The 23,003-nt window shown below is 41.4% G+C and overlaps 1 protein-coding gene across 1 annotated transcript in view; it reads right to left on the bottom strand.

Moving 5' to 3' along the window:
- COL4A5 (collagen type IV alpha 5 chain) overlaps positions 1 to 23,003 on the bottom strand; it is a 589,146-nt gene that overhangs the window by 410,002 nt on the left and 156,141 nt on the right. Inside the window, exons 3-8 of the mRNA XM_085608164.1 lie at positions 18,718 to 18,807; positions 16,968 to 17,012; positions 14,123 to 14,167; positions 13,541 to 13,603; positions 7,479 to 7,532; positions 2,943 to 2,969 (exon numbers count right to left, since the gene is read on the bottom strand). Coding sequence (XP_085464290.1) covers positions 2,943 to 2,969; positions 7,479 to 7,532; positions 13,541 to 13,603; positions 14,123 to 14,167; positions 16,968 to 17,012; positions 18,718 to 18,807 — 324 coding nt within the window. The remainder of the gene's footprint in view (positions 1 to 2,942; positions 2,970 to 7,478; positions 7,533 to 13,540; positions 13,604 to 14,122; positions 14,168 to 16,967; positions 17,013 to 18,717; positions 18,808 to 23,003) is intronic.

The following is a 23,003-nucleotide window of genomic DNA, read 5'->3' as shown; positions in this document are numbered from 1 at the left end:
TGCGTATTCGTGCTTAGGCAGTGCTGTATTTAATTTGGTTCACCTTGTTAAAGGCTATACTATTAAACAATCTAAAAATAACAGCACAATCAGCCTTGCCTACTTCTAAACTTTGAACAGGTATAGAATAAATCCATGCTCTACTGGAAAATGTGTAAAAATGAGCAAGGTCTGTAAAGGTTTTGCAGTGGAAATTGGGTAATCCCTGTCATATTTTCGGAGCTTGGTCATAACCAAACTACTGGGACAACCTCACTTTTCAGTACAGACATGGACATTTTTAACTGCCCTTTAAAGAGCTTGCAAATTAAGTGGGTTATCTTCAGCAAAACAATTGGATAATTGTGACTAGCAATAATATTAGGCTTATCAGATATCTAGTGGTTTTCCGGTATATTATAGTTGAATGTGTGACATAGCTGTTATTTTAATTTTGTGATTAGTTTGGTGTCTTTTTTTGGACACAATACTTTTTTGGCAGAATTGGTCACTTTTCAAATGCGCTTGGGTTTCAGCTTAATGAGAATTATTTTCCAACAGTTGAGTATCATACAGCCATTAATATTCCTGGTTAATTTGCTCATTAGAGTCAACATGATTAGATTTCGACTGAAGTTCCTTCACCCTAATAACAATATGCTAAAAATCAGAAGGAGTTCAGAAGGATAGTGTAGACTTGTTTATTCTCAATGTGATCCAACAAAGAATTCACACTTTCTCATTTCCTGCCTTCAGACTTATACTCTCTGAGATCAAGCGAGTGCTTAATCAGCTGAGTTCCTCAACAAAAAACTCCTAATATCAAAGAGAACCAAATCCCCCTAGAAACTCCACACTCACGGGTCTTTCTCAAACAAACGCATAAAGTATGATATATGCAAACCCAAACTACTGTTCACTCCTGAAAATCTCAACAGAAATACCTAACTAACCCACTGTACAAACATACCAGATAACTCAGTACCTGATATTAAAAAGTACAAAGTCAAACAATTTCAAAAATGTTTAATATGTATGTATAAAAGAACAGACTTCTTCAACACCGTCAATAGCTAAGTAGAACACCCTACGATGGAGCAACTAATACCACCTGCCCACAGGTAATCGACTTTCAAACTTCTTTCTACTCTTTCTACTTTCTTAGATTGCATCATACCTAAATATTAAAATTAACCTGCATGAAAATAACCACATTTATATCTAGGGATTACTCCTCTAATGCCTTCCTAATTAAACAGCAGTCTCCTTACCCCTATCCTCTGCATATCTTAGTGCCTCTGAGTTTACCCTTACCGTGTCTGCTGCATTACTCTCCACTAAACTTCAGTACAAGTATAAATAATAAACTCTCCATTTGAGTAACTATTCCTGCAATATGAAAATCTTTTTAACCTATCTACTCGTCCAACTCCCATAAATACCAACTTCTTATATTGTTCTAATCTCGCCTTCCTATCTCACAATACGTAACCCTGTTAACTCATACTTTTTCCATTGGCAAAAACACACTCTAATAAATACAGATAACTCTTAACTTAATGCATCACCACTTGAAAATTGAGGAAACTGTTCAGTTTTCTTAGAACACAAGACTAACCCAATTGGCAACATATCGACAACAATAATTACTATTCACTGGCTCAATCATTAACTTTAGGGGTATGTAACAGTATGCTACCCACCACAAAACACTTCAATGCCAGATCAGGAGTAGTAAGTGCTAATGCAATTATAATGAACTTGTAGTAGTAGTATAGAACTTGTGACGAACCCCTTCAGTAATACAATGCTGAAAATAAGTATTGCAAGGAGAACAAAACAGTGCTAAAGTTTGGGTGGAAGCACGATTTCAACCATCTGGAAAATATTAATGATTTTCTGTATCTCCCATTGCCATTTAGAATGTGTGAGTAGCAATAGCATACAGTTTACACCCCAAGAAATGTATGGGAACTTTTTCCCCTATAGTAAATTTGTGAAGAGATCCATTTTAGAAACATCTCTCTCATAAAATGCTACACCAGCTGGCAGAATCTCACCCAGATTAGTGCTTTCAGGAAATATCAGGATTGGACTGTATTTTGAGGTCCACAAGTTTGAAGTTATTAGTAAACTTTCTGATGAAAAATTCCCAAATAACAGGAACAAAGCAAAACTCTACATATACTAGCTCATACCAGAAACTACCACGCTATCCTGTTCACTAGGAAGTAATGACCCAGTCAGCATATTTACCAGCCTGACTGACCCCAAACCTAGGTCCATATCCATGCACCAGGACCTATAGTTCTAATGTAAAGAGAGAATTGGAAACAGCAGATATAAAATGCAAGCCGATCTAATAAGTGTGCCGCCCGCCTGTGATCTCACATCCTTTAGTTTGTTACGAGCGCAGCCTTTGGAGTCACACTGCCATTTATCTAAACATTTATCCTGGTCCTTTCTGAGATTGGCTACTCATGACACCACCGGCACCGTGCCTTGAAGACGGTTTTCCACACACTAAACAGCGGAGCTGTTGAGACTGTGATGGGTGCAGAAGAATTCCACACATTGTGGACCAAGCTTATTCATTCAATGTTGTGTGAAGTTGAGCTATGGACCATCAGAAGATCAGTTCAATCCTCCCAATAAGAGGCTTTCACGGCAATCGATTGTTACATTGTTTGCATACAGATTGGCCTAGAAGAAACAGAGCTATCACCTATATTCCAATCTTTTTGAGAAAGCAAACAAGAGGTCAAGCCACACGTACAACAATTGCTAAAGTTATGTGCACCCCATACGCGATGCAGCGCACGTGTTCACCACAAGATCTTAAGTGGCACTGTCCAAGGTTTGCCACTGGAAAATGATTTCGAATCAGTAGAGATTTACATTTTAGAAATACAATTAAAATTAATATTATAATATTTTTTCATAGGAGAAAGAAAAATGCTTACCTTCAGACCAGGCAGTCCGGGAGGTCCCTTGATAGAGAAATAAAACAACCTTTTGTTAATATGCGGTGAGATTAATATTCAGATTTTTTAAATTGACATTTACCACAAGTGCAAATACGAGAAATGTATATTTATGAATTAAAATAATAGAAAACACTGCACTGCCGGAACCAATCAAACAGATTAGGATGGGAGAGTACAAGGGACAAGACACAGAACAGCTAACCAGTCTCCACCCCAATGGAGTCTCTCGTAGCTCTCTTAGTGTCAGAATGTTCTCCATGCTGGGTGCGCTCTCTCAACTCCGTACCAAGTCGATGTCAGGATCTTCAATGTGACTTAGGGCCTGATTTCGAGATTGGTGGATGGGTTACTCCATCACAAACGTGACGGATATCCTGACCGCCAAATTACAAGTGCCGTTGGATATAATGCACTTGTAATATGGCAGACGGGATATCCGTTAGGTTTGTATCCTTTCCGCCAGACTCTTAATTAGACCCTTAGACTTGTTGCCTTCATGCACTTAGTTTGTCATATGTTAGAGTTTATTCATGGATGCAACCTGGGTTTAATTTCAACAGTAACCTGGTCAACGTCCGCAAACCAGCAGCTTTAAATACCAGACAGGTTTTGATCCACAAGCGTCCTTGCTTTCTCCGGGTTATTACATGATCGATGCTGCTGCCCAGAAGGCTGCTCCAAATTTATGATGGAGTAAAGTAAAGGTTTTGGCTCTGTGTAAGGGCTGGCCTTTTGCACACACTTAGGAGCTCTGATTGGTGATAAATCTGGAGGGGCATGCGCTTCCAAGACCCGGAAGGTGTGTGTAGTCTACGGAAAGTCTTCTGCAAAGACTAGTGAGTCAGCTGCGGCCTGGTTGTTTGCAAAGTATGTTCCCACCACCATATGACAGTGTTGAAATGCACACCTTGTCATTCCAAATCCAAATGAAATCCTACCACAAGCAACTCACCAAGCATCTAGGCACTCATTGCTACATATCCCATATCACACTCACAGCAAATGAAATGCAGCCACGGCCCGTGCAGATAAGAGCAGAAGGGCTGGGTGAGGGTGGATTTCGACGTGCGATGACGAGGGTAAATTAAATAAATAATTAATTTCCCCTTGTCATCGTCAATCGAAATCCCCTCCCGGCCCCACTGCCCCACCGCTCTTACCTGCACAGGGCAACGGCTGATGATATGTCAATTCTTTTCAAAGCGAATTATGGTGTGGCAACACGGTCTAATTTAGGAAAAAACATCTTAGTGCATGTTGATGCATCATACAATGCAGCGGAATGGTCGTTAAATAGGAAAACTAGAGCCAAAGAGGTATAAATCCATATAGTAAGATAATTTCAGTTCACAAAGAACTGCCTGTCAGTATGAAATAGGCCCTGGGTGCAAAGAAACTAGAAAACAAGAGTATTATAAGGATTTTACCATGTAGCAGGGGCAGGTTCCAGTGTTGTAAACACTGTGCAGTGATCTGGCAGTTCACAAAGCCATGGGATGCATAGGGAAAGTGTGAGAATAGAAGAAATCATGAGTTTGAACATGGACCACCCCCTTTTTAAATGGGGTTGTGTTATAAATAGTGGTGGAAGCGACGAGGCAAGTATCATAATCAGGGGTGGGGGTTTGTTTGCATTAAGTTGAAATGCATCTGTTCAAGAAATATGGCGCAGAGGTAAAAAGAGATATTTGTGCGTCAGAGTAAACCAGTTTGATGTATCATTCTAATTTGCTCCTACAAAGAGGGTGAAATTGTATTATAAGGATCTTGCAGTGAATAATTCTTATTATTCTTGCAACTGGTTAACCTTTCGCTCATCCGCCATGGATGCTTTTGTTTTAAGAAACTCTTAACCTCAATGTAGATGGGTCACACTGCTGATCTTCCCCGATCAACACGCAGATTCATCTCAATAGCCCTGCTATTGGCGAAACGCAAGATCGCTATACATTGGGACGGTCTAGTGCCCCCAACTCTACTTCCTGGCTCAGGTCCATGACACAATGCAACAGTATCAGTCCAGACTATGCAACCCAACATCGCGCCATGTGGATGCTTGGCAACCCCTGCGTGACTACCTGCTCGCTCTTGAACAGGATGTCGCAGACTGCCGTACTCCCTCATCCTCTATCCCTTCTTGACTTTCTCAGACCCGTCCCATGTCCAGGTACACCACTGCTTTTCAGGTTGAGCCTGAGCCAGCGCGCATGCGTTGCTCTGCGAGGCTTCTTGTGATTACTCTGTGTGGGTCTGACTCCTCCCACACATAGGATTGGCTTTTGAGTGTGTCTTTCAATAATGAAAGCAAATGGCTAAAGGCGGGCGCATGTCCCACCTCTTTTTTAATGTTCACTCCCACAGCGTTTTGCTCTCTGGAGCGAGCAGCAGCGTGCAGGGTGGCAGCTGCATTCCTCGTGGGTCAGGTTACTAATTGTGTCATATAAGATATAGTGCTTCTTGTTGAACAACAGTACTTGCGGCTTGAGCTGCAATCCGAGCTGGGTGAGGCACAGGGCCTGGTTAATCAAGATGCTCGAGCTGTGCCATCTGTGATGACCCTGGGGTTGTTCTTCCAGCTCTGCCTGACCGCGTGTTGACGTGCAGCCCAGACCTGTTCCTTTTAAACATTGCTTTTTGCACACCGGTGATGGAACTATCTGTGGGGCAGCTTCCACCCCGAAATGAATGGAGTTATTTGCCTGCTCTTGCTTTGAGTTGGGCTTCTTTTTGACCTTTGTGCCCATCGGTGCTCTACAATGGGATGGTGTGTGTTAAAACATGAGATGTTGGCTTTTTCTAACAGAAAGGATCCACAGATAAAGGTGCCTTAATCATTGAAAAAACATGCTGTGGAGATTACGTAAGTGCACAGTGCTTGCTTTGACCACCATTAGTGTCTGATGAGTGTTAATGACTTTAGTGCTCGATCGTGGTGCACCAGGCTAACCCCGCAAGCCTCATCCAGCTCTAGCCAGGTCATTTCCGTGGGGGCCTGGGGCACACGCTTTGCGGCGGCTCACTACGGATGCTGTGCTCGACTCCGGGAATAGTCTGAAGGCGCTTGATGAGGGGGCTTTACAAGAGGCGGTTTTGGTTATGGAGCAGCGGGGGCATGCGCAGCAGCTCTACTGAGGTATCTCCTAGCGTTCAGGCAAACAATACCTGCCCTCCTTCTGTCTATATAAGACGGCAAAGATTTTCAGCTGTTTGCCGCATCCTGCTCCCGCACCAGCCGTACCCCTGCTACACCGCTGCCTCCTTGCTGCTCGCTGTTCCTAGCTGCTGCTGCGACTCCCGAAGAAAACCCATACATTAGCTTTTTTGTGAATCCACTGCTCTAAATGCAACTTGAGTAGTCCCAGTTTCCAGCACCCTCCCGCGCCACCCTTTCTATTCTCTGGAAACCATGGGAAGGACTTCAGGCTGACATAATTTCCTGCTGAACAATATCTTGCCTAAGGGTCATCCCAGAGCTTCAAATCATCATAGGGCGCTGACTTGGAGTTTAAACTTTGCCTCAAGAACTGAGTGAGGTCAGGAAACTTCAACAGCATTCACCAAGAGCCAGTTTTTCTAACTCTTCCCGACTGCACAGATGTGGCAAAAGCCTCCACCCAATGTCAAGAAACTGGTCGTCTGAATGAGTGATAGTGTGAAGGAGATCAATGCTATATCCTTATGTTACTGAAGAACTACCTTTAGAAGACTGTCACAGCGGTCAATGGTTTCACTCTTCTGCATCACACAGCAAAATATAAACAAGCCTTTGCAATGCAATAAGTCTCGCATTTAGGAGAGTTTGAGCTATTGACACTGTAAATGTCAATGCCTTTTATTTATGTTTTGGGTTTTTAAACATAAATAAAAGGCATTGTCATTTACAATGCCAATATCTTAAACTAGCGTAAATGCGAGACCTATTGCATTGCAAATGCTGTTGATGTAATGTTATATAGATACAGGATGGATCCTCAATCTCTCCCCCCATTATGATCCATAGCATTGGCTCTCTAATCATGTGCTTATGAACGGAAGTATTATGACATCGAACTATGGCATGACTATTAAAGAATGTTACCGCATGTTGTATTCTTGTATTTGGGAAAAAACGAATAAAAACGTGTTTTTAAAAAAAAAACTCCATGTAGATATGTTTATCCTGAGATGGTTCCAAGTTCACTGAGGTTATGGTCCCCATGGCCTGCCCTACGTAGCGACATTATGAGATGTGCATTACAAGCAAAGGATTTTACCTTTCGCTCATCATTCCTGACCTCTGAACTAAATGGCAGAAACTAAATACAAATTGGCAAAGAATCAGCCAACAGACTGAAACTAAAAGGATGGCTGGAAATATGGACTGAACTGTCCGGCTCAGTGTTAAGTTGACCACATAGATTAGGTGTGTGCTCTTTGGGTGAAGGGATGCTATTTCTGTAGGACTTGTTTACTACACAGCAGAAAAATTTGAATCAATCGTCATAGTATGAAATAGGGTAAAATCATACTTACGGGATTACCCTGCGAACCCGGGAAGCCTGGAGCGCCTTCAAAACCACGATCTCCCTAGAAAGAAGGAAAATGCAGAATTATGTTACAAACATTTTTTTTACAAACAGAGAAGACAAATCTAACCTCACATACCATTTGTGCATGGTGCCCAACAGATCAGCAATGCAATCTGGTGACATCAAACTGGTAATCAGAATGTCTATTCTATTATCATTTGAAATCATGTGCCACACTTTAGCTCCACTGATACAGTCACTGAACCTAAGATTGCACCAAAACAATCTTCTACAAGGAAAACACGGGGGACTGTTCTTAAAGACGTCCATGGAACTAAGGGAAAGATATGCCTAATCTTCAGACAAGTAATCCAGCCTAAAGACTCGGCAATGAAGGTGTCAGTAACCAAAACCATCAGAGCCTTTATGCAGGTGACAAGGTAGACCTCTCAAAGTACAATATTATAGTCCAGGCTGCTCACACATAAACAAAGGAGAAGAACCGACAACCTGCAAACCCAAAGGTTTAAAAAACAGGGATGAAACAATTGCATCATTCAAGACTGAGACCGCTCCAGGGATCTTTGCACCCCTTAAGCAGCAAACAAAGTCTTTATTGCCAGCACATGTAGCCCAATTTAAAGAGTTTTCTATCACTGATCCTGGTTCTAAGGTTTTCTGAGCCTTTATTAGGAAGTTATATTATTTATTTATTTAAGCAATTTATAGAGCGCGCAAATACCCGTTGGTGTCTCGGCGCTACGGACAGTATGGAGACGGTGTTATTGAGGTGCTCATTGATTGAAAAGCCACGTTTTTATGAGTTTCCTAAAAGTAGCTAATGTAGGGCAAGTTTTTAGGTGTTGGGGAAGAGAATTCCATAGCTTGGTAGTGGCAGTGGTGAACATCTTGTCACCCCATGATGCCTTATATGTGCGGGGGACCTTTAGCAAGTTAGCAGTTGAAGAGCGTAAGGTTCGATGAGGCACATGGGCAAGAAAGGCTTTTTTTAAAAAATCTGGTCCTGAGTTGTGAATGGCCTTAAAGGCAATGCAGAGGGCCTTAAACTTGATGCGGCTTGATATTGGTAGCCAGTGCAGATTGCGAACCACCGGGGTGATTGAGTTGTGCGTAGGAGTGCCTGATATCAGTCTGGCGGCGGCGTTCTGCACCATCTGCAATCTCTTGATGATCTTTTTTTGGGCATTCATAAAAAGGCCATTACAGTAGTCAATTTTTTAAAATACTAGCATGCTAACCAGTGTTTTTCCTGCACTTGGGGGAAGGAACGGAAGTAGTTTTTTAATCATTCTGAGAGTGAAAAAGGATGAAGAGACAATGGTGTTAGTATGGGCTAAGAAGGATAGCTTGTCATCAAATATGACCCCTAGGTTTCTAGCCTTAGGTACAGGAATAGGTGGAGGTCCCAAACTGGTCGGCCACCATGTAGGGGACCAAGCTGGATGTAGTTTGCCAAATATCACTACCGCCGTTTTGTCAGAGTTCAGCTTTAGGCAATTTTCAGCCATCCAGGAGCTGATGGCAAGCATACCAGTTTGGAAATTGGCTGCGATTGCTTCTCCGTCGTTGTTAATTGTCAGCACCAGCTGTGTGTCATCGGCGTAGGTTGTCAGCCTAATTCCATGGGTTTTAATTACCTTGGCCAGGTCCGACACATAGATATTAAATAGTGTCGGACTCAAGGATGATCCTTGTGGCACTCCGCACGGGAGGGTAAATGGAGGAGATTTAAAATCACCGAGACTCACCAGCTGAGAGCGGTTAGATAGGAAGGAGGCCAAAAGTTCCTTTGCTTTACAATTGACACCTAAGTTTGAGACACGGTCGATCAAGGTGGCATGGTCGACCGTGTCAAATGCCGCTGATAAATCCAGCAATATCAGAATTGCTGATCCACCATGATCCCTAGCGGCTCTAATTTCATCTGCTGCCTTAATCAGGGCAGTTTCCGTCCCATGGCCCCTCCTAAAGCCAAATTGTGCCTCATCTAGAAGATTGTTTTCTTCAATGTAGTCGACCAGTTGTGTATTCATTACTTTTTCAAAAACTTTAGCTGGGAAAGGGAGGTTTGTGATAGGTCGGTAGTTTTTAGTATCTAGTGGGTCTATATGCTGCTTCTTCAGCAGCGGTTTGATGGTTGCCCTTTTCCAGACTGTGGGGTAGATGCCTGTGTTGAACATGGCATTGCAAATGTCTGTAAGGTTAGATGCTAGTAGATCAGGGATGAGTTTTAAAACCGAAGGTGGACACGGGTCTGTTGGAGAACCTGATTTTATTGTTTGGATGTGACCTTTTATTAATTCAGTTGAGACTTGATGAAAATGCGAAAAAGAAGGGGAGTTCTTGTTATTTCCAGGAAAGATTAAGTGATTGTCTTTTACTTGCGTGGTGAAATTGTAGTATATTTTGCTGACTTTATCTTGAAATGCACTGGCTAAGGCATCGCATAGATCTTGGGTAGGAGCAGGCAAGGGATTTACTGTAGATCCAGATAGTTTAAGAACTACTTGAAAGAGATTTTTATTGGAATCTTGGGCTCCTTCTATCCGATTGGTATAATATTTACTTTTCTCAGTGATTAGGAGCTGTTTATATTGATGTATTGCCTCTTTATAGTGTGTTTTATCAATGCTATTATAATCCTTGCGCCAGTGTCTCTCAAGATTCCTGCAGCGTTGCCTCTCCAGTCTAAGGGTCTCGGAGAACCAAGATGCTGAAGGAGAGGTTCTGTTTTTTGACAGATTTTTGAGGGGTGCCAGTACTTTAACTGCATCGATTAGCCAGTTGGAGTATTTGGAAGAAGCCAATGTAGGATTGGCTGTGGGCTCGTATTAGAAACATAAACCTCAATCTATATTTACCCCTTTTGAATGTAATGTTCTGCAGAAACCGACTGAGGCTATGAAACCTTAATGGCTATTTACCTTGCACTACTGTGCTTGGGAACTAACGTCTCCATGAGAGAGAGTGTGTCTTAGTTCTGGACCTTCATGTAGCAAGCCAATGCATTCTGGGTAATCAAGGTTCACGTCAATTGAAGCAGTCAGACTAAGAGGTATGTTTTCGAACATTTTGCTCTGGGTTAGCATCACAAAAGTGACGCTACCCAGCGCACACTTTTTTTTACCAATTTACTTTTCAGCACAAAACTTGTTTTGCATTGGAAAGTACCCTACAAGTAACGCAAAGCAGCGCAGAGCATTTCCCAGCGCGAAGGGGGCATTACATGAGAGGTACATGGGCGTTCCAATTCAACCACCCATGCCTTTTGATTTAAAACCCTATCTACAAATAATTGTAGACAGGGTTTAGCGCCAAAATTTAACGCAATCTGAAAGGAGGCATTAAGAGGAGAAATGGTTTCATTTCTCCTTTCTTTTCCTACTTTGCATGCGTGTTACACTGAGCAACACATATACAAAGTGGGAAAACTGCCTGAACTTGTCTAGGCATAGTATTTTGTACAGGAAGGGCACCCTTCCTGTACAAAACCTATGCTAGACTCAGGTAGGCACCTTAGCGATATAGCGCTAAGGTGTGAGCCTGGCAAACAGCAGCTGAAATCAGCACCGACACGAGGGAGAAGGGAGGAAAAAGCCACCATATCGCTGTACATATGGCGCTCTCCTGCTCCCTCCTTGTCACGCAATGTAGCGCAACATTTTTTGCTGGTGCGGAGCGTAGCATGAGTTCTTTGAAAATCTGCCCTGAAAACTCTTCATTTCAGTGGTCTATGAAAGGAAATCATGCTGTTAATCATTCTGCTGCCATTGACAAGGAACACATACATACATTTTCATAGTCCCTCATTGACCCCTCTTTTACTACTGGTTCACTTGAGACATGTGAAGAGAGCTTTTTGCTCTTTGTACGTAGTAATATCTAATGCATAGTTTAATTGTGGGCAGTACCACGCCCAACAGAATAATAAAAGGTAGGCCACAGTATATTCAAAATCTATGTTAAGGCCCACACAGTGCCCATGTCTCTACCTCAGGCAATCCGCGTCACTGACCAAATTCAGGAAGGATCGCAAGACCTGGCTCTTTGACTGACCCCTGCGCCCAGACGGATCAGCAGCCCCCCACCCCTCAGCGCCTTGACACCCTCACAGGTGAGTTGCCACGCTATCTAAACACCTGATTGATTGATTGATTGATTGATTGATTGACATGATTCATCCATACTAAACTTGGCAAAGCAGATTCACCTCCCATCGCCTGTTATTAAGCTGGGTTCCAATATAATTGGTTGAAGAACAAGAAGAAACTATCTTAGCTATACACTCTCTTGAAAATCCTTCCATCGTCATACACTGAGCAGCACCAACTCTGAGAAGACACGTTGACAAACTTAACTTATCTGCCAATAATTACTCCTTTCCCTTTTTACTGTAAGTGTGCTTGGATATGGATGGCAATCTTTGTGGATTTATTTTTGCACAAGTGCAAGAATTGTCACAACATGGAGCCATCCATACAGTGGACTACCTGTTTATCCATGGTACAGTTTTCAGTGTTGTTCCAACTGAAGCAATACACAGAGACTTCAACCTGTTCTCAGAGATGCTGTTACCCCACGTACTAATCTAACCAGTCTGTACTCCAAGCGGGGGCCTCTTTCAGAACACCTACTGCCAGTTCCTATTGCAGAACTCCCTCATCTCACAAGGAGAATAAACTGGGTCCCCTGCTTAGACCTCTGCATCCTAAGCATCTGGATAGACCATTACCACAGAAGTTCCATTAGCAGCCATATTGGTCAACAAAACCCACTATGAAAAGGTGATCCATCACCGGTCCTGATTCAATGACTATTAAATAAGCTTGGATGTTATCCTGACAGATATTGATTGCGCAATATTGAGATTTCAATGCAGAAGCTTAGTCTCAGCAATTGGGTGATCTAGATGCAGCTTGCTTCTTTGGCTCATCCAATGAGGCTTTAGGGTGCAGGTACAGATGGACAATGATGATCTTTGGTCCGTCAGTAGGGTGTAGATGTTCTCCTCAAGACTTTGGACATATGAGAAACATTCAACAGAATTGGGAGGGGATGCTGCTTTGTAGCGGGTAGTCTTTATTCCACAGGTAATGGACTAGAGCAAAAAACAACAGTTCCCATCTTGTAAGCCATATTTTAAAAATGCAGATGCAGCAGTATCTGCAAGCTATTCCAGTTCTGCAGAATTTCAGCTGTGCTCCAAATAATGTTTAAATCTAAGAAAGTTGGAATTTAACCATGCATTAGCCAAAGAGTTAAGCGTTATGACGTAATATACAAGAGCATGGTAATTCATCCACTAGATGTAAGTTTGTGCAGTAATGGCTAAAACCGTGGAATATTCAACACAGAAAGACCCCCCCCCCCCAAGCCCAGATCAGATGCATGAACATGTTATTGACCACGAATGCCACCACAGCTGTGCCCAGTCTACGTCTGACAAAGCACCTAAGCCAGCCGTGCTTATCGACAAGGGCTTCAGTATGCGTTCACTAGTTTCATCTGTGGCCTAGTCCAGTTCTTTAAATCTCTGGGTTCAACATGACTGTGCTCATTCCTATTGGCTTTCAATTTACAGTTTGTTCCACACATTTGCCGCAATGTATTTGTACTACATTTATGACTTATATGGATAGCTTGATGTGTAGACCTCATGTTTACATGACATCACTCTCGCAATGAGGCCTGAACGCATTAACTTATGCAGATGGCCTGTAGCACTGCTGATCCATGGACGGATGTATTTGCAGAGGTTTCTCATCACCAACATTAGTACTTCAGAATGCACCTACTCAGTTCGACACATGCGATAAATGTGCAGTGTTCAAGTAATATGAGAAAAAATGAAGACTTCTCTTTTGCCTTAGATCAAGTTGACTCGTTACTTTCCAATGATCTGTTTTAGGGATTTGGAGTACAGTTTTTCCTATAGCATTTTGAGGCTCGTTCTTCAAAGCTTTCTCCAAAAGAATACAAATTTTGAAACAAAATTTGGATACAGAGTTACCTCAAGCAAACAACACTTTATAGAGGGAAACACACCTTTGTCCCATTGCATCCAGGGATCCCAGAAGGTCCTGGTGCCCCATCTTGGCCAGGAAGTCCCTTTAAAATACAATGAAACAGAATTTACAAACAGAACCTTTTATAGCAATCTCCAGTGTGCTATTAGGGAATATTGCATAAAGCTAATGCAAACAAGTGTACGATTGAAGGCACAGTTGATAAATATACGATCAATTTGGAGAAATATTGTGCCAGCCTTACTTAAAAAACGAGTTCAATATAGATGCAGAGGACACCGCACCCCCTCCACACCCACCCACCGTGGTAGAGTTCGGTATACTTTAATGTACACTCATTAAAATGATTTCAATAAGTAAAATCCAATCGTCCGACTTTTAGAATTATAAAACTTAAATAATGTGTTAATACTGAGGAGCAATAGCTAAGATCAAACACAAACTCTATTAAAACATATTAAAAAGAAACAGCTGTTTTCTTTATTAATGTGTTTCTTTTAAAATACAGAAATTGTGATCAGCCGTTTTAGAGCTAATCTCTGTGAAATTTACATCTATAACAACATTAGAAAATGCAATATAGATTGTAAATGTTACGTACCGGAAGACCTGGTGTTCCTGGAAATCCAGGAAGTCCTGGAGGTCCCTGGAAAAGAGAATATTTAAGGTTAGAGCAGTTCTTGGGGAAATTTACTCGTAGCCACAGAGTTCCTACTTCAAAGCTGAACTTGATGGGATAATATCAGAGTCCTCTGGCTGTTGCAGCAGCTAGACCTGGCTACTAGCATAGGAGAGAGTGAAAAGGGACAAGGTATGAAGGAGTGAGGAAAGAAGGGACAAGGAAAGATTGGACAAAGATGCATCACTGCAAAGCGTTGTTTCCCAGATACACACATATCATCCAATCCAAGTTAGCAAAGTGGATTGGAGCAGCAAAAGATAAACGAACTGTAGAAGACAGCACTGTACACACGGCGCAGAATCAAATCAATAAACACCAGCATTATACACTTGTAGTATCAAATACAACTTTTCCAGATGCCAAAAAGAGCGCTTGATCTACTTTTTCATCTACTCGTCACCACTGCTGGGATGTTACCACTCAGTTTGACCTATTTCCCCAGCCTTTTCTATATTCCCAGGGCTAGAATGTGGGGGCAAAGCACACATTATAGGACTCAATGGGCTCACAAATCCTCAGTCCAATCAGTCCTGAAAGCAGACCCTAGGAAGCGGAACACACAGTTTTCAGGCAAAGACATGATGCGTCTTTGCAGTGAAATAATGCGCATTGGGCCACATTTTGAAACACCAAAATATTTAATGAGTTTCTCTTAAAACTATCAGCCTTTTAAGAAATTCTTATTAGAAAATGTTGCTGTAAAATAAATAATTTGGGCATATTTAGAAAACAAATCGATATCTTTTAAAAGAGGGGGCATGGGAGGCAGCGTCCACATACTGACGGGGATTGCCAGCTATGCCTATTCAGTGCAATATGGGAATGGCATTAAAACATTTTCCACTGGTAATTATAGCTCCCACTACAGCACTACCTCACACGTTGTCCAATCCTTGGAGAACATCCTTTGAGGTGCTCTAGTGCAGCATCCAGCTAGTACCACATCGCGCGCAGTCTCTGAAACTATTAGTGCATTGCATTGCAATTTCCATTTTTAACTGGCCTTCACTGTACCTCACAAGTACTAATCACCTCTCCATTCTTTGTTCCCCAATCGTGCTAAGAACTGTAAACTGTCCGCACCTTTCCAGCCTCCGTTGTACTACTTCACAAGCACAAACTATCAGTCACACGTTTTACTTTCCTCATGTCCTTGCTACTTCCTCTTAAAAAAAACAAAAAGAAATAGGAAAAAAATTGCAGTTGTTTTGCCTATTTCTTTACTTTTGAAGCAATTGTTGCACCCGTGCTTCACCGTAAGATGTTTAAAGCTAAAGTGCGGGTACCGCTACTGTAACAAAAGTAAACACATTTGGTAAAAAAAACAGTTCGGCCAACATTTTTTTACATTTTGTTTACTTTTGTTGCAATCGTGGCACCCGCGCTTGAGCTTTAAATATCTTAAGCAAAAGTGCTGGTGCCTCGACTGCTTCAAAAGTAAAGGCATAGATAAAAGTGTTTTTTCTATTTCTTTACTTTTGAAGCAATTGCGGCACCTGCGCTTTAGCTTGAGATGATTGAAGCTGAAGCGCGAGAGCAGTGATTGATTTGTAATGCAATAGCTCTCGTCTTATTGAAAGTTTGAGCTATTGGTGTTGCATTATTATTAGCAACGCCAATAGCTCAAACCTTCACAAATGCGAGACCTACTGCATTGCCCTTAATGCCGGACAAGAACAACCCTTATTCATGGCACTCCACTGCCACCCTTCACTTCTTGCGATGCCAGAGAGACTAGAGGGGCTCAGGTGGAAAGAATGCCCTATCAGGAGTGGGATGGGAGGTCAACAGAAGAGGCCCATGGGTAGGGTGTATGTTGGGGTCAGGTGAGCTATTGCATGCTACCAGCACCTGTATCCAATGGGACAGTAAAAGGCTGAGCTCTGCATTCATAAAAGTCTTCAATCTGTCCATAATTAATTTGATTCCAAACACTACTTTACTAATGCACTTGTTACCAAATCCCCTCCTTTGAGAACTGAGATTAAAAGTAAACTAGCATATGTACACGATTACTTTTTATTGGCTTGTTGGACGAATGCATCAACTGAAGACTCCAGTCTTTGCTATCGAGTTGACCAACAATAAATATCCATTATTGAGAGCCATGAAACGCACAGGGGACATCGAGCTTCACACGCATACATCGGAGACTCTCAAATACGCCAGATGCAGGAAGAGTGATAAACAATTTAAACAGAGGCTTAGCTTGTTCAGTAAGATTGGGTGGGGTGAGCTTAAGGTTTTCCAACAATCACGCAGGCATATAATGTTAAAATGCATTATACGACAAGCAGGGCACACGAGAGGGGCTTAAGGGGCAGTGGAAAGGGAAAGGAATGCAGATTGGAAGAGGTACTAAGTGAGGGAAGACACAATATTTTGGAAACTATCCAATATTTTTTAAACATTTTCAATACAGAGAGAGGGACATGGTGTGTGCGCGTTTATGTCTGTGTATGTCAACATTCTTAGTGAAATCCGACTGACACATCACCATACTCGACTGAAAGCACCTGTAACCAACTATTTACCAGAAGATACATTTATTGGGGGGTGCAATACCCTAAACAAACCCCCTGGAGCCACACCCCTGATAGTGGATCTATTGAAACATGCACACAAAATAATCTTCTTTATGTATCAGATTTTTTGTGAGACACCTGCTTTCACCAGAGAATCAGGAATCAACTTGTCTGAAAAAAGACAGCAGAAATCGAGAACGCACACATACAGTTTAATCCTGCAATCCTAAAGTACTTACTCGGATTCCTTTGGGTCCAATTGGTCCTAGAAGTCCAGAGTCTCCCTGCAGAAAATGAATAACATAACATATGAATGCATCCTAAAAGCACTGATCATACAAATTGGGGGAAACTTCTCTCAATTTACTGTTCATTGGACTGTAAATGAATCTTAGGTGTCTTTGATCTGCATTATCTGGTTCCTGTTTTGATTATTTGGAATACTTTATTTTCTGGCCCTTACTATAGGTATCCTCTTCTCTTTGTGTTCCACCAATGACTTCAATTCGATTGTATGTGAATTATCAAGTATTTGAAATAAAATATTTTAATGTATTTGCCTTGTTAAATATTACTTTGAATTCATTGGAAAAGTCATTGCTGGAACATTTACAATGTAGCCTCAGATGTTTATTAGACCTTAAGTGATTCATTTCTGGTTGCATCTCTCTTCTGAATACTTTCCCACCTAGTTTCCTAATAGAGGATGACTACATATTTCAAAATAAAGGCTAGAAATGAGGGCTTTCAAGCCTGGCAAGCCTGGCAAAACTAAATTCTGATCCTAAAATGGAATTGGTGTTGGAATTGGTGGTAGAATGTTTTAGTCGCTATTTCTTCTAGTAGGCGGTCAACGCTACCAAGCGTACACTTGTTGGACACACAAGCTAGCACCTATTCATTAAAAACAAGGGCTCAGATAATATGTCTTGCACTGTACATGTTACTGGTTGAGGTATTTCATAATTCACAAAGTAAACAAATGTGATCATTTACCAGCTCACAGCTCACATCCAGGAACATTTCAGGTTCTTTATGCGTGGCCCAATGGACATCTCCAACAGCTGTGAGCACCAGGCTGACCACCCTCCGGTAGATGCAATTATTATCGTCACGATGAATGATCAGTACAGGAAGAACTCCTACTTATGTGTCAACTCCTGTGGTTTAATGTTTAAATAATTCTACTGGTTTAATAAACTTGAATTAGTAGAGGGACTTCTTGAGAAAGATACCGCCATTATTCCCCTTCTTCCAATGATTTAAGGTGATAAGATATGAAGTTGAGCACTAACCACAGATTGACAAATATCAGTTCTGAAAGCAACATCCAGAAACTCAGATCTGCTTTGAGACCTATGCACCACAGACCTCTGCACTAACAGAGTTCAGAGGCTTGAGTGGTACTGGTTTTTCAAGTGAAGGAACAGGTTTATTTCTGAACTCGGCCACACATTTCAGAGAGCACTCAAAGAGCAAGTTTTCAAATCAGGGTGAAAACCGTAGCTCCTCACTGAGGGAAGGGTTACTGGGCAAGACCTGTCTAGCAATTTCAGTGATGTGCAAGGTCACATCTTATACAAGGAAAAAATTCCAGAAACTTTACTTTCATTGTAAAGATGAGAGAGTGCAAGAAGCTGCCCACATCACATCAATTGATGACATTCCTAGGTTAAATATTTTTTGTCAAAGAATGTAAAATTGGGAGCAACCAAAACAAAATTCAATGAAGTCACTGAAAACAATTCACTCATGCAGACACTTGTCATCACACAGAGCTGAACCCCACACTTCTGTGAAAGCCAATCCTGAAATGAGGCAAATCCATAGATTATAGCCGGCATGTCAGTTGAAGTCACAGCGGACATTTGTGCAGTACGATGGAGCATTCATGCCTAATTTGAAGATTTGACACCTAAGGGTTCTATATGAATTTCACTTCTTCCTATCTGTGCTTGACGGCGATCCGGCAGATAGCGCACTGCTTACCTTTGTTCCTCTTGGTCCGGGAGGCCCCTCTGGACCTGGGAATCCTGGTAATCCAATCTGACCTTCCAAACCAGGGAGTCCCCTTTCGCCCTGAAACATAAGAAAATAATAAGATTGAAACGTGAGGCTATCTAAAAGCTGCACTACTCAAACTCTACTTCAAGCAAGTGGTAACTAGATCCAGCGTGGACCAGGATTTCTCTGTTGAATACAGTCGGCATCAACTATGTACGGTAGCAATATTTTGGAAGGAAATACACTGGCTATTATTAATCCAAAATGTAACTCTACAATGTGTCGTCATCTGACCACGTATGAATAATAACACAAAGCATAAAGTCGATTTAATTGGTAATCAGCCTCATCGTCGAAAAGTGCTTCAATGCCTCATCTGGGGTAGTAAGGGCTATATAAATACAATTACATCTTTTAAGGTACCCAAAACAGTAAATTGATAATAAAGGAAATGAGGTAGATATGTTTAGGTTTTTTGCAATATTCAGGCATGTTTATGGGTTTATGTGAATCCAGAAAAGATCCCCATGCTACAACACGCCAGCAATCATTCATTTGATTTGGAAAAATGATGGACCAATAATGAAACGTACCTTTCCAGTATCTTTCCATCTTACTGAATTAGTGAATCCAATGCATAACTGGAAACTAAGTGAGGTTTATTGTATATAAAGCACGGAGAAGAGGAGTGGTCTGATACTGGAAACGTGACAGTCCATCATCATACCCTCTTAAGTCAAATTTACACATTTGCATTTTAAAGTGCCTCTCCCAGTATTCATTGCATCATTCACTTCAAAAAAGTCACCAGCCTTGCAGGACCTCTGTGGCTTCCGGCGTATCAAAACCATCATTTTTAAAATGCTATGCATCGATTCAAATCCCACCCTGGAAACAGATTCTCTCCCTACCACCCTGACATGAATATGTGATTACGTAATGCAAAACTGGTCACACATCCAAACCTAAAACATGTTGTCAAAGTGTAGGTTGCTTATGGAATGCCCTAAATCGTCACTGAATGGCATCTTAAGCCTAATACCATTGAAGAGAGCACTAAAACCTACTCTATTAAAAAAGTCTTCAATACACAATAACTGGACCACCCCAACACATGTGAGGGACTGAGCTTCACCATCCAGCCTGAGGTCTGCATACGGACCCCAGTCCCCTAAAATGAATGCTGGGATACCAGAGTAGGTAGACAAGTGCCTCATCTCAGGATGGGGACCATTCAGAAGAGCCATACCCCGCACCGAGCTTCTAGCAGCTTGATAGCGCTTTACAACCCAAGTAAATATCTCTGCAGCTAGTAAAGGAGAAGAAAATGCATTTTGCAAATTTGCAAGAGACCAACACCTATAAAGAGAGTACAAGAAAGGTTATTAACCGTGGGTGACACTATATTTTATTCTTTGCTTTTCCTTTTGTACCAGGGCATGTGCTGTACTTAAAATGTAATGATACAAAGTGAGGATGCAGATGAACAACTGAGGGGAAGGAAGTTGCAGCAACATTTTTGTCATGAAGACTCTTTGTTGAATAATTTTATTGTGGACAATACAATGCCCAAAAGAGCTGCACTTTTCTAGCTCACCTGCACCTGGGTCTTTCACCAGCAGAGGAGTGAATAGTGATAGCAAGTGAATGGAAATGTGGGATACTTGCCAAGGTTACTATCAGATCCTTTTCACCGGTGTGAGCATATTTTTGAAAAACAGATCAAGTAATAACCCATCTTATTTCCAATCATATGTGGTCCTTCATGAGATAAGTAAAACTATTTTAAAGAAGGAATCTGCATTTGCAGTATAGATCCACAAAAAAATGGAGTATGAAATTCTCTTGAAATGGAGGATTTAGTCAATGGATGCCAAATTAATCTAGTCAACAGGAAGCGGCCACTAAGAAAGTGGTAGGATTGTAAACAAAATTTCCTAGAGGCGGTGAAAGATTTGGAAAGCAAGATTACAGTATGTTTAAGTCTGCAAACATTTATGGAGTTAGGTCACTCCCTTAAATGAACACTAGAAAGAGGGTAGCTTTGGAAATTATGAATACAGATTAAATGGTAAGCACAGATCAAAAGGTAAATGCATTTACAGAATTAGAGATTGTAAATGTAGGTGTTTTCAGATTATCCCCAAAAATGAATCTAAGCAAAACATTTACATGATTTACACTTTGATGGTCATCCTGAAAATCTGATAAAGATCTATCAAGTGGTGTGCAACGCAGGCACAAGATATCACTGATATAGACTAACCAATGTGATCCTTCACTTACGCCATTATCAGCTGCATCACTGATCACCACCAGAATAGACTACTAGGACCACATTTATAATTGTTGAGTGTGATCTGATATTTAAATCATCGGTTTTCAAATCACCCATCGTATCTAAAGATCTTTTTTTCAGGCGACAGACTGAATAAAATCCAAATAAATTCAGTACCGAAACAGGAATGACTAGTTGACTCAAGACACTTCAGCCAAATGGATACAGGATAATGTGTCAAGCGATTGCCCTAATTAGAGAAGGCTTAGTTGTCAAGGAGGCCCATGCCTGGGGTGACACTTGACACTAAAAACAGCCTTTTTTGGGGCAATCACATCACTGAGAAGGGTACGTGAGATACAGGCTCTCATCATACAAGACACATAATTCCAGACCAAGACAATACAGGGATGAAAATCGCCCCAAAATACACACCCAAAATGGTACTCAGCTTTCACTCCAATCAGAGCATTCCAATTGCCAGCATTTTCCCAAGACCCCAAAGCATCACCAGAAAAGATATTACACACACTAAATGTCAGGTGAGCCATCATGTACTATTTGCAAGATACAAAGGACATTAGTAAACCACAACAGCACCACAATCAAATGGGTAGCCAGTATCAAAGGCTTGTATAGTCCCATGTATAGTACAAACTATCCACCTTTAGTGATCAATGACAGGGAACGTTTAAAGTGAATTTAGGCGAAGAGCACATTCTGCAAGGAAGTAATGAACAATGCTGGCATACAGAGGAAAACAATCTCACTACAAGACATTTGCACAACAGCAACATGGTCCTCCGCACACAACTTTGAAAAACATTATTGTACAGACATCAATGCAAGGAAGGAAGAGTACTTGGGATGACCAGTGTTGAAACATATTTTTAGTTCTCCCACCAGTTCATACACACCTCTGTGAGAGGGAAATCCACTTTATAATCTATACAAAGCATGTGAATCTAGAACATGTTCACGCTGCATAAAAAAGTGGTTACTGACCTGTAGAAATAGTTTTGCAACAAGGAACTCTTCTAGATTCACAAAACACCTCCCTGGCAGTAGAGGCCGATGAGAAAAAAAAGTAATAGGACTAGTGTTTAAAATAGCAAAAAAAAAAAAGAATCTGGGGCACGGTGGGTTTATGTTTAGCCTCAGAGACCTCACCCATGATCAACTGCTAAAAAGAAACAAACATAGGCATAGCCAATAGTTCTCGCTTTTGGGACCTTATAAGTGTTTAGCCAGAGCTATTGGCTTTGCCAATGTCTTTAAGCTATGTTGTAGAGCAGCGTGGTTGCTGTGTAGCACGTTGAAAAGTTATAATAAAAATGTGTTATAATCATTTTTGTTACTTTATATATAAAACCAAGAACACATTATGTACAACTGAAAGACCCTATTAAAAAATAGAATTGGCATTAAAAAATGTCTTCTAGTTTTGTGTCCTTGCAATGCTGGCAACTTCTTCCTGCCTGTTCTAATGCTTGTTTGTTAAAGCTTTTTTATGGGGGGGGGGGGGGGGACATAAACCCCAGGAGAGTGAAGGTTGGGCAATAGTAGTTGAATTACAACACAAGCAGCAGATGGACACTAGGGGAGAATCAACAGATTCCAGATTCCGAGGCCTGACTGCACCTATGGGAATGGGACACATTAGAAACTGTGTGGACAGAGTCTGAAATCAGTAGAATGTAATATATATATAGAAGCATTGAGTCCAGTGATAGAGAATGAAACACAGAGGTAAGAGAGTGTGTGTAGGGGGAAGAAATGACCATGTGAGAAAGACAGACTGAGTTAGTATGAGAGGAGAGCAATAGAATAGAAAGAATGATACCCACAGGAAATGAGAAAGAGAAACAAGAGCGAGAGAAGGAGCAAGAAATTGTGTGTGTGTGCTTCAGAGAGATAGAGGAAGAGAGGGAGAGAAAGAGAATGAGTGAAACAAAGAGAGGGGGGACAGCTAGTGTGTGTCAGAATGCGCTGT

The sequence above is a fragment of the Triturus cristatus genome, chromosome 5_2, assembly GCF_964204655.1.
Source record: "Triturus cristatus chromosome 5_2, aTriCri1.1, whole genome shotgun sequence".
Taxonomy (NCBI): Eukaryota; Metazoa; Chordata; class Amphibia; order Caudata; family Salamandridae; genus Triturus; species Triturus cristatus.
Note: the sequence above shows the minus strand (reverse complement) of the source record. Positions and strands in the feature narration are given on the sequence as shown.